At 38.3% G+C, this 20069-nt stretch overlaps 1 protein-coding gene and 1 non-coding gene across 7 annotated transcripts in view; both read right to left on the bottom strand.

Moving 5' to 3' along the window:
* Positions 1–20069, bottom strand: part of CNOT1 (CCR4-NOT transcription complex subunit 1) — a 110075-nt gene that overhangs the window by 13181 nt on the left and 76825 nt on the right. For 3 of the 6 annotated variants that reach the window (XM_030796009.1, XM_030796022.1, XM_030796017.1), the window contains exons 23-40: positions 17950–18180; positions 17493–17633; positions 16107–16286; positions 13956–14072; positions 13579–13689; positions 13066–13143; positions 12717–12894; positions 11793–11923; positions 10031–10327; positions 8844–8984; positions 8647–8751; positions 7923–8042; positions 6244–6435; positions 5244–5386; positions 4629–4737; positions 4362–4531; positions 3442–3694; positions 640–888 (exon numbers count right to left, since the gene is read on the bottom strand). In XM_030796009.1, coding sequence (XP_030651869.1) covers positions 640–888; positions 3442–3694; positions 4362–4531; positions 4629–4737; positions 5244–5386; positions 6244–6435; positions 7923–8042; positions 8647–8751; positions 8844–8984; positions 10031–10327; positions 11793–11923; positions 12717–12894; positions 13066–13143; positions 13579–13689; positions 13956–14072; positions 16107–16286; positions 17493–17633; positions 17950–18180 — 2946 coding nt within the window. The remainder of the gene's footprint in view (positions 1–639; positions 889–3441; positions 3695–4361; positions 4532–4628; positions 4738–5243; positions 5387–6243; positions 6436–7922; positions 8043–8646; positions 8752–8843; positions 8985–10030; positions 10328–11792; positions 11924–12716; positions 12895–13065; positions 13144–13578; positions 13690–13955; positions 14073–16106; positions 16287–17492; positions 17634–17949; positions 18181–20069) is intronic. The other 3 variants (XM_012504846.2, XM_003263115.4, XM_012504847.2) reach the window with 1 other exon arrangement.
* LOC115831902 lies at positions 14883–15017 on the bottom strand. Its single transcript, XR_004027397.1, has one exon. It is a non-coding gene; the product is annotated as a small nucleolar RNA SNORA46 (small nucleolar RNA).

Genomic DNA, 20069 nt, shown 5'->3' with positions numbered 1-20069 from the left:
ACAGTGGTGGGTGCCTGTAGTCCCAGCTACTCGGGAGGCTGAGGCAGGAGAATGGCGTGAATCCGGGAGGCAGAGCTTGCAGTGAGCCGAGGTCCTGCCACTGCACTCCAGCCTGGGTGACAGAGTGAGACTCCGTCTCAAAACAACATAAAACAAAAAACAAAAAATACAAAAAAATTAGCCAGGCATGGTAGCGAGTGCCTGTAGTCTCAGCTACTCACGAGGCTGAGGTAGAATGGTGTGAACCTAGGAGGCGGAGTTTGCAGTGAGCCGAGGTTGCACCACTGCACTCCAGCCTGGGCGACAGAGCGAGTCTCTGTCTCAAAGAAACCACTGATGTGGCCGGGCACGGTGGTTCATGCCTGTAATCCCAGCACTATGGGAAGCCAAGGCAGGTGGATCACTCGAGGCCAGAAGTTTGAGACCAGCTTGGGCAACATGGTAAGACTCTACTAAAAACAGAAAAGCTTCAGGCATCGTGGCTCATGCCTGTATTCCCAGCTACTTCGGAGACACTCCAGCCTGGGTGACAGAGTGAGACTCTCTCAAAAAAAAAAAATATAAAAATAAATAAATAAATAAATAAATAAAACACCCCACTGATGTAGACCAAGACTAAGGCAAGAAAGGATTTCAGACCTTGTTCAGCAGATTAATCTTTGTGACAGTGTTGGTGGCCTCCCCTGAGTGTTTCACGAGCAGTGCAATGAGTCGAACAAAGGCATCCAGGTTGTGATAGCACTTGGCTCGGATCATGGTGGGATTAGCAGCAGGATTGTGCTGCTGCTCTGCCTGTGCACGGTAACTGATTTCAACACACATTTCAGTACACAGACGAAAGAACCTTGTTATGAGATCATCGGTTTTCAGTATTCCTTGCTGGTGCATCTACCACGGGAACAAAAAATAAAGACAAATGAGATAACACACACAAATAAACGTCATATACCTTTAATTTTCAGGCTTAAGAGATATTCTCATTTGTTCCTACTGTCATATTTCTAATTCTTACATTGTAATAAATGTATTATCAGAATTATTTTCCCATTAAGGTGCCATGACAGAATTCCTCCAGTTTTAAGTTTAATGTAGAACAGGGAAGATGGAAACTGAACAGATTATCATGGCAATTTTGAACAGTAGGTCCCCACCAAATAATGTGGAAAATTAACCATGCAAATAAAACAAACTGTTAGTAACTATAAGTCATGCTAAGACATTGTGGACTCGAAGGAGAAGACTAAATTGCATATATTTTACTTTCTCACAGAATTTAAGGTAATTTACTCTGAAGGATCTGAAGATAATTTCCTCAAACTGAATTGGCCAATAACAAAGATTTTAAAACTCCAACAAGCTACCCCCAGAAAAATCAGTAATTTGTAAAATAGGTAAGTACCAAATGGAAATACAGATCGGATCTAGGTATTTTAATGTAATAAAATGTTATGTTAAGTTAAAATAATGTGGGAAACACAAGTTTATTTAAAAGAAAGGAAAAATTAGAAACTATATGACATATGAACTAGAAGTGAAGCACAGTGGGAATGTTATTTGGCTAGTTCCCCTCAACCTTTTAAAACAAACAAACAAAAAAAGACAACAGTGAAATACGCATTAAGGCTACAGAGGAAGAACAGGTCACTACTTACTAAACAAAGAAATCAAGTTCAGAAAAAAAAACTTCAAGGTTATCTTGAAATTTTTGAAACAACTTAACTATCCCTGATAAGCAGTAAAGACAAATGAACTGGTTAGACTACGATAATACTGTACCCTGTTGGGACAGAATGCCAGCATGGCAAAGGGACTTTTTGTCTACACTGGTATCTGTAAAACTAACAGAGAGTGAGGAATATTAGGACAGAGTACTATGGTCAAGGAGGAGCACAAGAAGGAAAGAATTTTTAAAAGGATACAAAACAGCACAGAAAAGTATAATACACTATCTTTTTCAAGAGAAAGATGAAATGAGAGCAAATAAGCCAGCAGGAAGGGCTGAGACAGGTGCCACATCCATACCCATGAAACAGCAATGATCAGAAAGACCAATGGATTCCAATTTCTTCCATTCAAATTATAAATCAGACTATTAACATGCAGTAATGGCTTTTCAGTAGGGTATGCTTTGTAATTCCCTGGGTTCTTTTAGGGGAGAAATATACTCAGTATGATTTACTGAGTAACATTCATTTTGAAAAGCAAACCTAATTTTTTTCTTTTTTTTTGGAGACGGAGTCTCGCTCTGTTGCCCAGGCTGGAGTGCAGTGGCGCCATCTCAGCTCACTGTAAGCTCCACCTCCCGGGTTCATGCCATTCTCCTGCCTCAGCCTCCCGAGTAGCTGGGACTACAGGCACCCGCCACCATACCCGGCTAATTTCTTTGTATTTTTAGTAGAGACAGGGTTTCACTGTGTTAGCCAGGATGGTCTCCAACTCCAGGCCTCGTGATCCGCCTGCCTCGGCCTCCCAAAATGCTGGGATTACAGACGTGAGCCACAGTGCCTGGCCGAAAAGTAAACCTAATTTCAAATAACTTCTAGAATTGAAGTCAGCTCTTCCACATTCAATTGTCATTAATTTGAAGACAGAGACCTAATTTGTAATCTTTCTTTAGCAATATACCTAAAAGTTTTGAGTTCAGTTTGAAGAAATATAATGGTCGATCTACAGAAATAAGCAGACAACTCACCCTGAAAAAAAATTACAACAGTTCTAATAAAGGAAATTCCAAGGTCAATTCAGGAAAAGTACCACTCTTGCCAAGTTATATTATAATTAGGACACATGGACTTATTGTGTCTGATTCCCTCACAGTCGCCGAAAGCAACCAGTGATAATCAAAAACAATGCTAAATGGTACTATGGCTTGGTTCCCACATTTTTCCTGTTCATCCTATTCACAAACATTCCTGCCAAACTTGATTTTCAGTTAGGAGCTTTGTTCCTAACACTTTTAAGTCAAAGTCCAACTTGCATCAAATCTAATGAAAATACTGGAAAGTATTTTCCAAAGGAACATGTCACTATGTTTAGGTAGATATTTAAATTAGAAAATACAATAAAACACTCTACCATTTAAATAAGCATTTTTGTCATTTTTTTTTTAATGTGGGCTACTGTGAGAATTTTACATATTTATTAGTCCACGGTCCCATCAGTGCTAGTAAAAATACATGTGGTAGTTTCATTATTCATTATCTGACCCATTGCAGTTTGTAGCTGTGACAACTGAAATGGAATATAGAGAACCAACAGTGGGAGGGAATGTTGCCTTTATTGCTTAGTGATCAACCATGAGAAAACAGGCTGTAATTTAACCATATAATGATGACAGTTTGGGTTTGCATGAGTATGGAGGTAACTGACTGACCACATGTACGTAATACTGAGCTTTACTATTGGAGGCATCACACCCTACTTATGTTGAATAAAAAGCACCTTTCTTTCCAAAAGCTCTACCTGTCCAACAAACGCAGAGAAAGCTTTGGTACTGTCACGGCCAGCTGCTGCTGAATGGTAGAGATTCACCCATTCCCTCAGAAGATACTCTGCCTTCTCCCTCAGGCCTGGAGGGTCATCATACTCTGAGGCTTGAGAGATCCCAGAATGCATCATAAAGTTTGGGCCTCCATGAGCACGATCAATCATAGCTTCATAGTTGGATCGCACTACTTCCATCAGCTGGGGCAATCTAGTACAATAAATTCAGGGTGAAAATCAGTCTCCTCGTAGTTGTGATTTTACAGACATATGGATGTATAGTTTACTTATTTAACAGCAACCACAAGAGTAAACCACTTCGCTTTACCACTTCCACACTGAAACAAAACTATACTTAGTCTCTTATCCGCTTGCTCATGAGCACACAACATGCAAACAACTGCCCTCAGTTAAGCTACTTCTTGCCCAAAAAACGTGTTCATTTAAATGAAGCTGATGTTCAGAGTCAACAAATATTCACTGCTTGCTTACTATGTACCATGGTTTCTTTACGTTACTTCTCTTGATTTCCAATAGTTCTTTGAGAAATTATTTCCATTTTCTATAAAGATTAGGTTTAAGGAGGGTAAGTCAATTTGCCTAAAATCAGAAAGCTTTTAAGTGGCATGACCAGGGCTTAAACACAGGACTCTGACACTAAGTCTGGTACCGTATGTACTGCTCTGTGCCAAGAAGACTTGGCAGTCAATTAAGCTTTCATAATTCAAGTGACAATATTAGCTCTTACCAAAGCTACCCACCCATATGTGGTTGGTAAAGCAGTTATAACAAATGATGTTAGTAAGTCTGCATATTCATTCCTAAAGATATTAGGAGACTACTAAACGCACAGGGATCTCAAAGCATTTCGTCCTCACCCTTCTGGAGCATTGCCTCTGGAATGAGCATTAATCCTCATGAGGGTTTCAATGGTGTGGAACAGATCTGCCTCAGTAACGTGAGCAACACTCCTTTCATCCACCAGCAGGATTTTTACCAACTGCATAGCAAATGCCACAGCCATGTAGTTTAAGCCATTCTCCATTGACTGGCAACACAGAAAACACAATGTAAGAGGGAAAACACTTACGAGCAAACATACTTCCCTGAGTCCTTTTGTCCATGCAAGTAAATTCCTTCCATACCTGCGCTAGGTGAAGATCATACTGCTGCATATTAACCAAATGATTGCGAATTAGCAGCTCCACAGCCTCCACATTATATTTATATTCATCCCGACATTCAATTAGGCACCTAGAAAAAGTTGAATATCTTTACTCGTATAGGCTTAACCATACTGTATAAAGTGCCCATTTTACTCAATGGAAATTTGCTCCAAATTAAGAATGCCTTGAGATTCAACTGCAAATCAGTGTCCAAATTTAAAAACAGCCAGTAATGAAATAGAACAGATAGCCCAGGCTCTCCTTTCAAATCCTAGGATACAGAGGATTCCGTTTAAGACATTAAAATATGTATACATGAATACCACTTCTGAGAAATCACTGAAACCTTTTAAAACAATGACCTACAATATATTCCCCAAAACAAGGTACTAGTTTTCTATATCCAACATGGGGAGAAGGTAGAGACCAGATGGAAAACAACTACTTAACAATTCTCACTCCTCAGAAGTAGGAAGTCCAAGTGTCCGACCTACCTACTAGAAAAAAGGGAAACCCCTGGACATAAACAGTACTATCTATGTCAAAAGGCAATCGCAGTCCAATACTCACTACTTTTCGAAGATGGCTACTGACCTTGTGATCTGTTTGTTGCACCATGGAGACCCATATGCCCGGCCATCCTGCAGAGCTTTTAGGACCAAGAGGTGGCATTCCCTGTAGCGCAGCAGAAGGTCAGCATCAGCACCACTTGTGGCATCTAGTAAGCCCTCTACAGCCTATGGGAGAAAGAAAGTGTTCAAAACCATGAAAAATACAGTGCTTGGCCCAACTATCACAGCCAGAAACCAAATCTCAATGCCAAGTACCAAATACCTTCCAAAGCCTCCCTGTCCTTTCCACTCTCCAAACATCCCTTTCAGTTGCCTATCACATACACTCTAAATTCTATCTGATTTAAGTTCATTCTGTGCTCTTCATTGTCATAAAAGACTCTGCTATAGTTAAAACCCAGGGCTCCCTACCTACCCTGATCCAAATTATTGGATCAACTTGTCCCTCAAAATCTAAAGGGCAGCTGGGCTCAGTGGCTCATGTCCTATAATCCCAACGCTTTGGGAGGCTCAGGAGGGAGGGCCACTTGAGCCCAGGAGATTGAGAACAACCTGGGCAACAAAGCAAGACCTGTCTCTACAAAAAAATTAAAAATTAGCTTGGCCTGGCAGTGCGCACCTGTAATCCCAGCTACTTGAGAGGGTGATGTGGGAGGCTCACTTGAGCCCATGATCACATCACTGCACTCAAGCCTGACAGAGAGAGACCCTGTCTCTTATACACACACACACACACACACACACACCACACACACACACACCCCCCTCTAAAGGGCTATCTTTTAAAGTTTCTTCAAATCACATTTCCAGAATATCTTTAAGAAAAAAATAAAGATTTCCAAGTTTACCATTCAAAACTGCCATGACTACATTCTACGTTGGAAAAAAAAATCACCTACTTATAGAACTTGATTTATATTATGAAATCTTAAGCGTAACTGCATAAATATGTAGATGGTGGTGCAGGTCAATAAATGTTTACACACCTAGCATTTTCTAAAAGTAATAGCTTAAGAACCAACCTTTTGGAGCAATCCAAGAGCAGCTATGGCATCCCGAGAGTTTCGAGATAAAACTACAACCTCCAAGAGACTTCGAAGAGCCTGAGCTTGAGGGTTCATGGCCAACGTTGGTGGGATGGCATGTAGATGCTGCTCCAGTTCTGTAATACACTTATCATAAATCTGAGCTACATCATCTGTTGCCCAAGCTTGCTGTTTTAGAGAAGGAAACAACCAACAAGAGACAAAAGAATGTTAAGGTTTTTTATTGACACATGTATCAAATAGAGGTCTATTAGTATGTTTACTCCCTTTATTTTTACATTCAAACATGGAAGGCCTCTTCCTTGTTCCTGAGCTATTCAGAATTAATACCATCAAGTGGCGCAGTACAAGGCAGGCATAAGGGAAGAGGTGTTTCATTTGAGAGAGGAAAACCTGGCAGACAGCAGCATAATCAAGTGATAGAAGAGAGCATTAGTAACAATGGGACAGACTGAGGGCAGCACCACTTGTACCATCTACTAAGCCCTCTATATCCCAAGAAAGTAAGTGTTTCAAACCATGAAAAATATAATACTCAGTCCAACTGTGAAAGCCTGATAGGATAGAATAAGAACACAGCATTACTTCTGAGCTATTCCTATTTTTAAAAACACATTACCTGAATCTAGTCATGAGAATACACTGGACAAACAAATCAAGCCATTTAGAGAACAGCCTATGATCTTCAGAAGTGTTATGGTCATGAAAGATGAGGAAAAACTGAGTTACCTACACCAGCTAGAACTGAGGGAGACTTTAAAAATATGACAACTGAAGAAATGTGTGATTCTAAAACAGTTCTTTTACTATATTGGGATACTTGGTGAAACTTGAATGAGGTCTATGAATTAGATGGAGTAAGGTATTAGTATTCATTTCTGACCTTAATGGTTGTACCGTGGTCACACAGGAAAAAGGTTTTTTAAGAAATACAAACCAAAGGATTCAGGAGTGATGGGGGTATCAGGTCAGCAACTTACTATCAACTGGTTCGGGGGAAAATGTTTTTCCCTATATTTCCAAGTTTTCTGTAAACACTTTTGAAAATTTTAGAAAATTCTTTTATTTAAAAAATGGGAAGGCTGGGCACAATGGCTCAGGCCTGTAATCCCAGCACTTTGGGAGGCCAAGGTAGGCGATCACTTGAGGTCAGGAGTTTGAGTCTAGTCTGGGCAACATGGCAAAACCCCATCTTTATAAAAAATACAAAAATCAGCTGAGCATGGTGGCACACGCCTGTAGTCCTAGCTCCTCAGGAGGCTGAGGTGGGAGGATCGCTTGAGCCTGGGAGGTGGAGGTTGCAATGAGCTGAGATCATGCCATTGCACTCCAGCCTGGGTGACAGAGAAAGACCCTGTCTCAAAAAAATAAATAATAAAATTTAAAAATAAAAATAAAAAACCAGAAGTTATGTTACCATGCAAATTCCAATTAGGCTGAACATTAAAGTTAAATCACCCACAGCCACGTCAATTTTTCTTTAATCCCCTGTATGTCATACTTAATTGACACAAAGAATATCTACAACTCAAAAACTATAGGTGTTTTTCTCCCTGTAAATTATTCTCCCAGGAAGCAAGTCAAAAACATATATTAAATGTCAAAAACATTTAAATTAATTGGCAAACACTCAATTTAATCTAAAACACATTTACCTTCATGGGCTGGGCTAAAAATCCTGTGGGCTGACTTAAGTCATTTGTAGGCAAGAAGCCAGGAACATTGCGTGCAAACTCTTCATAAACAGCCAACTGCTTTGGGTCCACACCACCAACCTTGAAAGAAGAAAACCTATTTTGACAGAATTCACTCAATCATCAAAATAAACTGTTTTGAAAGTGGAAAGTCTGCAGGTGGGTAAGCTCAGGAACACAAGAGTCATTACAACATACAACAGCATGATTAAGCATGCATGTACACACAAATGCAGTTCAGAAGAGGGCTTCTCATTTCCCTGAATCCTGCTAAGAGTCACCTCATTTATAAATTAACTGAGAGTTTCTCTTGGAAAATGCCTCACATGGGACGATGCCAGTGCAATTCTCCCTTGAAGCTGGTAAATATTATCAGATTTCTCACTGTCTCATTGGGAACAATAAGCAACCATTAATGTGAGAAGCCCAAGTTGGGAAACATGAAAGCTAGCAGGCACATCAACTCTTTAGTAACACTTCAACAACTTTGGAGGAGCAAGGGAATTTAGAGCTATTTCCATACCTGCTCCACAGGCAGCCATTAAGTGAAATGCTATCAAGTTAAGATGTTTTCTCATAAACAACATTTAACCCTGCTGTCCTAATTCCAGTAAGGAGTTCAATCAACAACAACATTCAAAATAAAACAAAGACAGGACTTGAGAGACAGAGCCCCAATTCTCACTTTCAGCCTGATTTGCTCTGGCATCCGTTCGGCTTGATATGTTAAAACAACAGGATCACAGTATCTGCGTCCTTCTTGCCTAGCATGTTTTCTCAGCTCAAATTCCTGCAAACAAAAAAAGTCACTGAGGTTCTTGTTATAAGGCACTTCCCTAAATTAAAAAAGAAAATCTTAAAAGGCAAATTCTAAACACTTACAGTTGCTAATCTCTTGTCCATCTCAGGGCCTGCTTTTTCTACTGCAGTCTTCTGAATAAAACAGCAAGCCAACTCACAATTGTCCTGAGCTAATTGAGCAGCTGCCTGATCCATCATTTCCCTTTGTTGTGGGGAAGCAGTCTATTAATGGAGGTGGGGGGGGCGGTGGGGGGGAATAGAAGGAAAAAGACTTGAAAGTTGATGTGGACAGACAGGATAGTAGAAAATGCAGTGCATTTGGCAAATGCATTTTAAGTTCTGACTCTACTTATGAGTAAGCTGTGATCTTGAAACAGTCTTAACAGCTTCCTCACTTGTAAGACAAAAATATCCTAGACACCTTATCAGTTTGTGAACATGCCTTAAAATCAGTAAAGCAGGCCAGACGTGGTGGCTCACACCTGTAATCCCAGCACTTTGGGAGGCCGAGGCAGGTAGATCACTTGAGGCCAGGAGTTTGAGACCAGCCTAGCCAACATGGTGAAGCCAATTCTCTACTAAAAAAATACATAAATTAGTGGGGCGTGGTAGCACATGCCTGTAATCCCAGCTACTTGGGAGGCTGAAGCATGAGAATCAGTTGAACCTCAGAGGCAGAGGATGCAGTGAGCCAAGACTGCACCACTGCACTCTAACCTAAGCTACAGAGTGACACCCTGTCTCATGAAACAAACATTAAAAAAAAAAAGGCAAAAAAACAACCAAAAAAAATCATTAAAGCAGTAAACAAGTTATTAATCATGATACCTGAATTATTAACCATGATATCTGAGACTCAAAAATAGTAAGTGCATTATTTGAAAAGTGTGTGCACATGCAACATCACTTTAAGTCATTTTGTATCAGCCTTCTCAAACAGCTTTCATCCTTCCTGGTTAACAGAAATGAGATTGTTAGATATCCCATTTCCTTTTTAAATCTTAACTTATTTAAACCAACAAATATATTTGGGTATCTACTATCTGTCAAACATTGTGTTGAGGATATAACAGGAAAAAAAAAAAAAAAAAACACAGACATGATGCTTTGCCTCACAGAATTACAATCTAAAATGATGGAAGACATCAAAAAATATGGTGATTATTAAGAAGTGGTAATGCCCTATGCCGTATATAGGCAAAGAAAAAAATTATTACAGACAAGCAGTAATACGTTTTGTACCTATACCAAGGAAATAGCCAACTTACACGAAGGGCTGAGGCAAAACTGTTTTTTAGGTTGGTAGATATGCTCATGAGCAAAGGTTCCCTGCATGTAATCATAGCCATTCCAGCTGTCAAGTTACGCATCATGTGATGAGCTGCTATTCGCATTCGAGATTCCTCCGAATCCAGGGCAAAATCCTTCCTGACTATTTGCTCACAAGTAGTCATGGCAATCTTAATTGATCGATCCACCACAGGATGGACCAGCTCCTGGACAGCCCGTTCAATTGCCTGACGCACACACTGCTTCAACTGTGGATGGGCCTGAAACAAGGGAATCTGGGGGGTTGGGGAGGACAAAGTCAACACCTTGTTTAAATAAGACAATCTAATTCCTACTGGCAATCACATTCATGATTTTGTAAATCAAGATTAACCAAAAACTACCAGTTTCTACTTAAAGTTAACCAATGGAAAATTCAGGTAACAGAAACTGGGCTCCATACAGGGAAAAGTATTCAGTATACCCTGTGATACACAATAATAGATGTCTTTTTTAAAAATCCAAGTTTACCGGACAAGCTGTTAGTTATAATATGCATTAACTACTTAAAGACACACTGCTGGCTTATTTAAAATTTGTGGCTCAAGTGCTCTTAAAAGAAAGCAACTTCTCCACTAGCTTGGGAAAATGTAAAAAGAATCAAGTTTATAGAAAAAAGACTTCTTACAAAAACTATTAATATTAAAATTAATTCATCAGAATAGTGAGCATTTTACAGTGCCCACTGAAGTGTTTGGCTTCACTTGAAAGGCTGTTTCTAATCTTTTATTGCAGGTGTAAATTATGCCCCAAAACTTACTTGGTCCCTTTAACTTGTTGAATTAAAAAAAAAAAAAAATTAAACTAGCATATAATAGTGTTCAGAACACTGTGAGTATTCTAAAGATGAATCACAATTTCTGGATCTAGGTGTCCCACTGCCTCTCACTCCGCCCCTCTAAAACTAAGTACCATGTCTATAGGAGTGGGGATGGGGGGACAAAGATAAAATGATTTCTCTGATACCCTTTCAATTCCTTTTAATAAAAAGTTCAATGTATTAATGTTACTCCTGTATTTGTGAACATTTTCAGTTTCTAAAAAGTAAGGACAACGAAAACTCCACTCACCTGATTCTGTACTATATATTCTGTTAAGTAGAATAAAAGACTAAAGATAACAATAAAATGTCCCCTTGAATGTACAAAGCAAATACTAAGTAAAGGAAAAAGGATTGATCAGAGGTCATCTTACATGACCATATTATATCAGACCTCCTTCTGGAACCAGGCCACAACAACATAACTCAAAGTGCTAAGTCGTAGTACTTCAAGATCTTAGCCTAGAAACTGTATACACACGCACAATCAGCTCATTTCCAGCCTTCGGCTGGAAGAAATGGCTTACTGCAAAAGGCTAAAGTGACAAGATAAAGAAAATACAAAGCTATGGTATACATTAAGCATCTTTTACTCTGTGTAAGGAATTCCTGGAGATTGTGATTTTATTGCCAGCTAAATTTTAGTATCATGGGTTTGGATATGAGGAACCAATATAACTAACATCTAGTCACTCTATTTCTTAAGGGAAGAAGAAAAATCCCAACTGAACTACACAGCAGTTCTAGATCTCCATCCTCTCTGACAAACTCTACAACCTAGGAATCCAGAGGGAAGGGCAAAGAGATGAAGAAAAGGTGACCAAACAAAGTTTACCTTATCACAAACTAGAAGCTGGGAACATGGAGCAGTGTTTACTTACTGTTGGATTTAGAGTAATGTGTGGTGCCAAGCCCGCAAGGGAATAGACATTGATGTCATGGTAGCTGTACTGTGGCTGTGGTGGAACCGTGGCTGTACAAGTGGTGTTGGTAGCTGGTGTGGTAGAAGTTGCTAAATGTCAAGTAATAAAAAGATTTAAAAAGTACATTTGTTGACTTTATTATAAAATTAGCTTAATATTATTAAGTGGTCATTACCTAATTAAACTAATTAAATTGGGAGAGGAAGGAAGGATGTAGCAAGTCCTATTTTTCCCACCCTGAAAGGGAAATTCTGTTATTATAACAGAGATATACACGAAGTATGTTAAACTATGTCAGTGGCAGTGCCCTACAGCACAGAAATCAACTGAGCAGCTATGCCACATTGTCAGGCCCAAGTCCTACAAACTTAGTCTATATTACAGATGTATGTTTTTAACCTAGCCTGTTCCTAGGTTTATCTGGGGATTCTCAGCTGCTGAGGACTGAGAAAGAAAGAAAAGCTCAATTTATTCTAACCACAACTACTTCTTCATGTAGATAAAAACAGTCCATTTCCTTGGCAGATCTAGCAGGTCTGGCCATACCCAGACTTGAGGGGTTAACAGGCCATCATAGTATGCAGTTATTTCTGGGACTTCACACAACAAAGGAGATAACCTGGCCTAGCTGGGATATGAGAGACAACTGATTAAATCACATTTAGTTAATAATAGGCATGAACTGCCAGGATGGAATCTAAGATGGTAACACAAGGCCTAGTCATTACTTTTGCTTGATAATTAGAAGGCTCACCAAAACGTATACAAAGTTTCACCACTACATTATGTGGGAAATTATAGTTTGCTATATACGTGGACATGTACCATTTAAGATAATATCCTGGCTAACAGAAGCCTTCTTTGACTAATTAGCACACTTACTTGTGGTTGTGATGGGAGGGAGTTCTTCTGGCTGCTTGACATCTTTCTTTGGAGCAGAGAGTTGCTCATCTAAATTCTTCAGGCGATCTTTATCCTTTAGGAGGTTTCCAGGTTTTAGCTCATTGATGTCTAATGCAAGGTTCTTGCAGAGAACCTCAATTTCAAACTTCAAGTTTAACTGCACAGTTCCAGAGTTGGATTAGAATTTTTAAAAGAAAACTTTAGTTTTATTCACAATATACTCTACTTTCAGTTATTATAGTACTTCCCCAAAATACCCTGCCTTCACTGTAAGTTTTAATAACGTGAAGGCAAAGAATGTTCCAGAGGACAAGAAGCAGTAAATTACCTTTAAGTCATGCTCCTGATGTAGCTCAGCTAATACATTCATAATTGCCATTGTCCAAGGGTTTGGTGGCCTAAAAACCTAAAGAAAAGCTATTATGTTAAGCTGGCCCAAAAGGTGCCCTTTAATTTGGATAATTTAAAACAATTCAATATAACATAAGAGAGTGGGGGGAGTCAAACAAATAAACAACAAAAAACAAGGATTAAAAAATAACCAAAAATAGTTAAACATAGTTAAACACTTATACCTGTGTAGCCATAACAAAACCACTAGCCTTCTCACCTTTATCACATTTCAAAAACAAAACAAAACAAAAAACCAAAAACCAAAGCCAACCATTACAATCTTTCCTATTTCACCCAGCCTCTCAAATTGGAAATACAAGTGCCATAAAGGAAAACAGACTTAACTAGCTTTACCTCACAAGAACTAAGAATATAATCTCTTGACCTCATGCTAAAACAAAGCAATGTTTAGAAATTAGCTATAAATAAAATATTAAAATCTACTCACCACACTACGAATGCTAGATTCTAAGACTTTGGCAACAAACGGCACTACATAGAGCAATTCTTGTTGTCCTTTAACGTAAGCCTCTAGCAGCAATGATTTCACATCCAAGTCCTAGAATAAGAAAAATACTTTCAAAAGCTGGGAATATACCCCCCAAAATGGTATAACATAACCAAAGAAAAGTATTTTGCCAAACTTATCCCCAAAACAGGAATCAACATGTCTAGTCCTTGCCTTACAATAAGGGGTTAACAACTCAAAACGTGGGCCAAAATCTTACAAAACCCCAATAATCATTAAATAGCTCCAAACAGCCAATACTTGTAATCATAATGTGCTGAAGATTCTCAATTTGTACACGATTAGGTGAAACTCACAGTGTGTAAGATGGGTTTGTTTTTAGCTAATGTGATCATTCCTAGCCAATGTCCCAAGTTCTTCAGCAAAGAACGATCTGAGAAATTGGCCGCAGCTTTATCAGAGGTCAGGAGCACCTGAAATAGTGTAAGATTAAGAAAGATATGAGAATGAGCTTATGAAAGAAAACTCAACTAAGTATTTGAGAATTCCATTATCCTATCCTAAAGACAAGTCATCATTTCTAAGAACAGGCCCCAAAGTAGAATTACTCTGTTTATCATTATCAGTATCATTTTGCTGTGTTCATGATTCAACAGTGCTATTTTTATCTTTAAGAAGTCTTTACACTTTTTCAAAACAGGTACAAACACATTGTACAAAATTCAAAAAGAACACAAAGTTATGTGCCAGCTATCCTCCCCTAGAAAAGTATTTTCAACTCTGAAAACCTTAGCTAGGTTTAAAGCAGAGACCTAACTACAAAGCTATTTTGAAGTGCTAAATTAATTTAAATGAGGATGACAGCCATGCTTAAGTCCTTAAAGGCAACAAGCATACAAAGTAATATAATCAAATTAGCCTCCTATTGCAATCTTCAGTATATCCAGGTCATTAACAAATCTCTGCAGCCAACTAAGATAACTTTCTGAGATACAGTATAATAACGTTTATATACTTCTTTTCAAATTTCTAAAAAACCCAAACCATTTAATTGATTCTCTAGTTACTGTTTTTCTAAGGGGGACAGAACTAACATCGGAGAGTGTTTTGGCTGCAGGTATGCACACATGTATACACCCATCTACTCTGTGGTACCTCTTGATTTAGGGCTATATTTAAACTTCTGTTTAAAAAACAAGGTCTTGAAACTTTGCTACGGAGTATGTGGAAACTTTTATGTATCCCAACCACCCTTGCTATCAGATAATAAAAACGAAATAGAGCCATGTTCCTTAACTCTATACAGCAACAGCAGAATGGCACAAGTCAGCTGTGCAACAGAGAGCCAGGAATTCTTTTGCACTACAGCGTAACCAAGAATGGGGAATATTCCCATCCACAGGTTTAAATATAGTGCTGGTTCCTAAGCCAACGACCCAAGTTATTGAGCAAAGAATGACCACAGCTGTATGCTGGTTCTAGAAGTTTTTCCTCCTAATAAATAAATGATGGTTTAGAAATTAAAATACTTGAATTTTGTTGAATAAGCCTCAGCTCAGTAGAATTTGACCTTAAACTGCACAGACTCCTAGACAACAGCTATTCCACAAACAGATTTAGAGTCTAAAGATATCTGGCACTTGAATACCACAAGATACAAATGAAAACATTCAGGACAGTATTGTTTATAATAGTTTAAGTGATTAACAACACAAATGCCCAGCAGCAATACAAATCCATACAATGGTTTTCTACACGACTATATTTTTCTGTTTTTTAAAAAGAGGACTGGCTGGGCACAGTGGCTCATGCCTGTAATCCCAGAACTTTGGGAGGCCGAGGAGGGTGGATCACCTGCGGTCAGGAGTTCGGGACCAGCCTGGCCAATATGATGAAACCCCATCTCTACTAAAAATACAAAAATTAGCTGGGCATGGCGGTACACCTATAATCCCAGCTACTAGGGAGGCTGAAGTAAGAGAATTGCTTGAACCTGGGAGGTGGAGGCTGCAGTGGGCCGAGATCGCGCCACTGCACTCCAGCCTAGGCAACAGAGTGAGACCACGTCTCAAAAAAATTTAAAAAAAAAGGGGGGCGTGGGGGGGCTGCAGCAAAGAGCATTATCATTATCATGAATAATATCCAGGGGAGAATAAAAAGCAAGTGAAAAAAAATGAAAAGGATGTACAGAGGGTGACACCATACAGAATATGCTAACCAATACTATGCTGTTTATGTATAACAATGGTAAAGTTCTAAAATCATGCATGGCATGACAAAAACAATTCATAATAGTGGTTACTTTCAAAGAAAAGGCACAGGGTATGCCTATAAATTTAAGTTCTGCATAAAATTTAGTTCCATATAAGAAACAAAATCTACAGCAATTTCCAGAGGTACCTAATATCGACAATATATATGGAAAAATAGCAAAAATCCTACCTATATAATCAAATACTTCCAAATTCAAAGCAATAATTAAAGAAAATATAAGAACCAACTCTTACTTTAATGTTTCTGTAGGTCTCATTCAGAACCATCTTGTTAAATTCAGGATTCTTCAGCGTATCAAGAAAGTTTGAATACAGGCTATGAAAGTTTGGCTCAATACTGACTCTCTTCATAACCAGATACTGTGAAACCCAAGGCATAAATTCTTCTTTGACCGTTTCCTTTAGCTCTTCAACCTAGCCGGTCAATATGACATGGGAAGCACAGAATTACACTATGATAAAATAACATCTGGTTTCTATGAACCATACTATACAGCACACGGCTCCTTGCAAAACTAACTAGATGCTAAAGAATGACTTTCCTTCACACCAGATAGATGGCTATGAAGAAAAGTATGTTCAATTCCATAGTCAATGACAACTCAACCCAACCCATAAGTGATTGGGACTGAAACATCTATGGTTATTTTCAGCTTTAAAATTATAAAACATGTAGTCCCCCAACTCCACATAAATTACTAATCTACAAGCTGCCATTAACAGACCTACGGTGTAACCAAGAATGGGGAAAATTCCAGAACTATGTTTTCCTAAATTTCCATCTACTGGAATCCTTAGCTAACTCTGGCGTTTCCAAGTACAGTTGACCCTTGAACAAGGATTTGAACTACACAGAGTAAAATTAAATGTAGATTTTCTTCTATTAATACCTCACTACCTTGAAGACACCAAGACCTCCTCTTCTCCTCCTCAGCCTATTAAATATAAAGACCTGTATGATGATCCATTTCCACTTACCAGATAGTAAATTTCCTTATAATTTTCCTTCACAGTTTTCCTAGTTTATTTTATTCTAAGAATACAGTATTATATGCATATAAGATAGGTGTTAATCAACTATTTGTTTTATCACAGTAAGGCTTCTGCATGGCAGACAAAAACAGTAGGCTGTTAATAGTTAAGTTCTAGGGGAGTAAAAAGTTATAACAGGATTTGGCTACATACAGGATTGGCAACTCTAACCCCCATGTTGCTCAAGGGTCAATTATACTGTCTTACCATGTAATCTGAGGGGCCAGTAGCATTCATTCTTTATGCTTTCTTTATGCTTTTCACAAAGTCTGCCTCAGTTATTAGGTTGTAATAAGTACTCTGAATAGTCTGGGAGAAAATGAGTTATGACTAATGACTAGCACAAATGAAACTTTCTATCACCATGAGACCATTAAGCTTATTTCAAAAAGCCTATAACTCGCTGCAAAGCAAAACCTTAAAAACTGGTACTATTTAATGTCTACCAAAACCACTAGTTAAATATACATATTCCCTTTGAGTTTATTACCTCTACCTTTAAAGTGAGGATGTAAAAGGGTCAACTACATATCCTTTAGTCCATTAAGGAAAAAAGAAGGCATTTATAAACTATGACAGCATGCTCACCTTTTGTGTCATATTTGACTGTGAGAGATTATTGAAAATAAAAGCAATTTTCTCCTGGATATTTTCTGGGGGTTCCACAATTCTCTCAGTTTGATCTGTGGCCACAAGCAACGTATCTATATTTGTAGTATTAATAGAAGGCTAAAAAAAAAAATAAAGTACATAAGGCAAATAAGTTGAAATGCTTCCCTGAAAAAAATCCAATAATGTATACAGATTTAGTGTTAAAAAATACACATGGTATGACTGTGTATTAGAAATGTGGGCAAGAATAGTGAACTATTAATATGTTTGCCTCTGGGAAATATAAGGATGGGAGATACAAAGGAAGAAATGTTGGTCTTTTATATCTTTTTTAGTAGGCATGTGTTATGATAAAATTCTAATACATGTTCACCACTGATATATTACAATATAATCATAAATCCTGGAAGAGAAAAAAGATAGATCTACTTACTGGCACATCTTTCTTAAAGCTGACTCCAGTTGGCCTGGTGACTGTAACCGTTTTAGCAACAGTGGTGGTTGTTGAGGTGGTTACCATAGTGCTAACTTGACCGGCAAGAGGAGCTTTTGCTGGAACCTGGGCCTGAGCCTGGGCCTGAGCCAGTGCAATACTTCCAGGGGTTGTGATAGAGCCTTGCATTTTCACAGGAGGATCTCTAGACTGCTGTCCATACTCAATATACTAAAAGGATAGGGAGAGCAAAAAGAGTTAACCTTAATTGCTAAGTATGGATTATATGTCCCTCTTTTCTGAGAGGGTAAAAAACATGTCTGAGTGCTCTTTTGGTTCATCTAGCTCCCATACTCTTTGCCCCATACCCTGGCACTAATACATTAAGTAGATTCCATGAACTCCTTCAGTGATAAAATCTTAGTATTTATGAGAAAACTACGGCAAAACAACTTCTAAAGCAGCAGCCCCAGATATCTGCATATAAATGCCTTTAAACTCCTTAAAAAAAGCAAACTTTAAAAGTCTTAATAATTCATACAGTAAACTCATCTCTTTTCTAATTAGGCAGCAATGAGAAACCAAAGGCCTTAAAAAACAAAACAAAAACCATGGTAGTACGAGTTATTATCTCAATAAAGCTGTTATTACAAAAAAAAACTCATTTTACATAGCCCATCCCCACACAATTTAGAGTGATGAGATAAGGATCCTGAAGCTATTTCAACAGTCCTTACCTAGCAGAACTAAACCTACCAATTATGTATACAACAGCTTTATTTTTAGAGGGATATTTCTAAAGTAGGAAAGAGAGTCTCAGAAGAAAGTATAGCCCTTTATGCTGATAAAGTACAGAAAGTGATGATCTCTCTCTCTCTCTCTCTGGCTATCTTGCTACAGTGGGTGCTAGGGACTAGTTTTGAGTGATCACTCCCCTGCCATCTCACTCTTTCTCCAAGTCTTTCAAGCTCCATATTCCTGTCTCTTAATTTGTCTCAATCCACTCACCTGAATGAATATACTCCACATTCCCAGAGATTAAGTCATTACAATAACCCTGCCCTCCTAATAAACCTAGAAGGATGAGGTAGAGAGCACTGAACTAAATTAAAATACAGAATATCAAGTAGGTTCAAATTCTGATCTTCCTGATTCCTTAAAATGAGATCTTATAAAGTTGCCTATACTGCATGTTAAAAATAAAGTCAATTAACCAACTTTCCTGTTCTGTATAAACTGATGTTGACCAAAACCAAGACAAAGGTATATATAATGCTTACCAATTAACCTCAAATCAGTCACTGAAACAATGCTTCTCAAATTTCAGTAATAACAACAATCATACAAAATGGTTTTTAAAATGTATATTCCCTAGGTATATTTTCCCAGGGACTGACTCCTTTTAAATAAGCATCTCAGGCAGGCACAGTGGCTCACACCTGTAATCCCAGCACTTTGCAGGGCAGAAGTGGGTGGATCGCCTGAGGTCAGGAGTTCAAGACCAGCCTGGCCAACATGTTGAAACCTCGTCTCTACAAAAATACAAAAATTAGCCAGGCATGATGGCAGGTGCCTGTAATCGCAGCTACTCAGGAAGCTGAGGTGGGAGAATCGCTTGAACCCGGGAGGAAGATGTTGCAGTGAGCCAAGATTGCCTCACTCTAGCCTGAGCAACAGAGCAAGATTTCATCTCCCAAAAAAAAAAAAACAAAAACCACACTTCAAAGGTGGTAAGAAGCCTGTATTTTTAATAAACATGATCTAAGTCATGTGTAACAGTTTTGGCTCATATTAACTCAAAAATTTCAGAGTTTTAAACATAAGATTCCCACTCCAATTCCCTTTTAGCATCAGGCAGGGTGTCTGTACTTTATCTAAGATAAAGATTCTCTTAGTAAAACTGTTTATTCTTCAATTGCATTATCAGGTTAAAAGAATGAGTAAAAATTTTTTGAAGTAAGCCTGCTGCTTAGAAAAGATAATCCAAGAATGATTATTTTTTCATGTTCTCTTGTAAGGCCACAAAAATGAGCAACCTCAACAAAAGATATGTATACCTATATCATGCCAATTATTAAGAAATCTTAATGCCATTACTATCAAGTCTACAAAAAAAAGCC

This window comes from Nomascus leucogenys, chromosome 2 (assembly GCF_006542625.1).
Source record: "Nomascus leucogenys isolate Asia chromosome 2, Asia_NLE_v1, whole genome shotgun sequence".
In the NCBI taxonomy this organism is placed as follows: domain Eukaryota; kingdom Metazoa; phylum Chordata; class Mammalia; order Primates; family Hylobatidae; genus Nomascus; species Nomascus leucogenys.
Note: the sequence above shows the minus strand (reverse complement) of the source record. Positions and strands in the feature narration are given on the sequence as shown.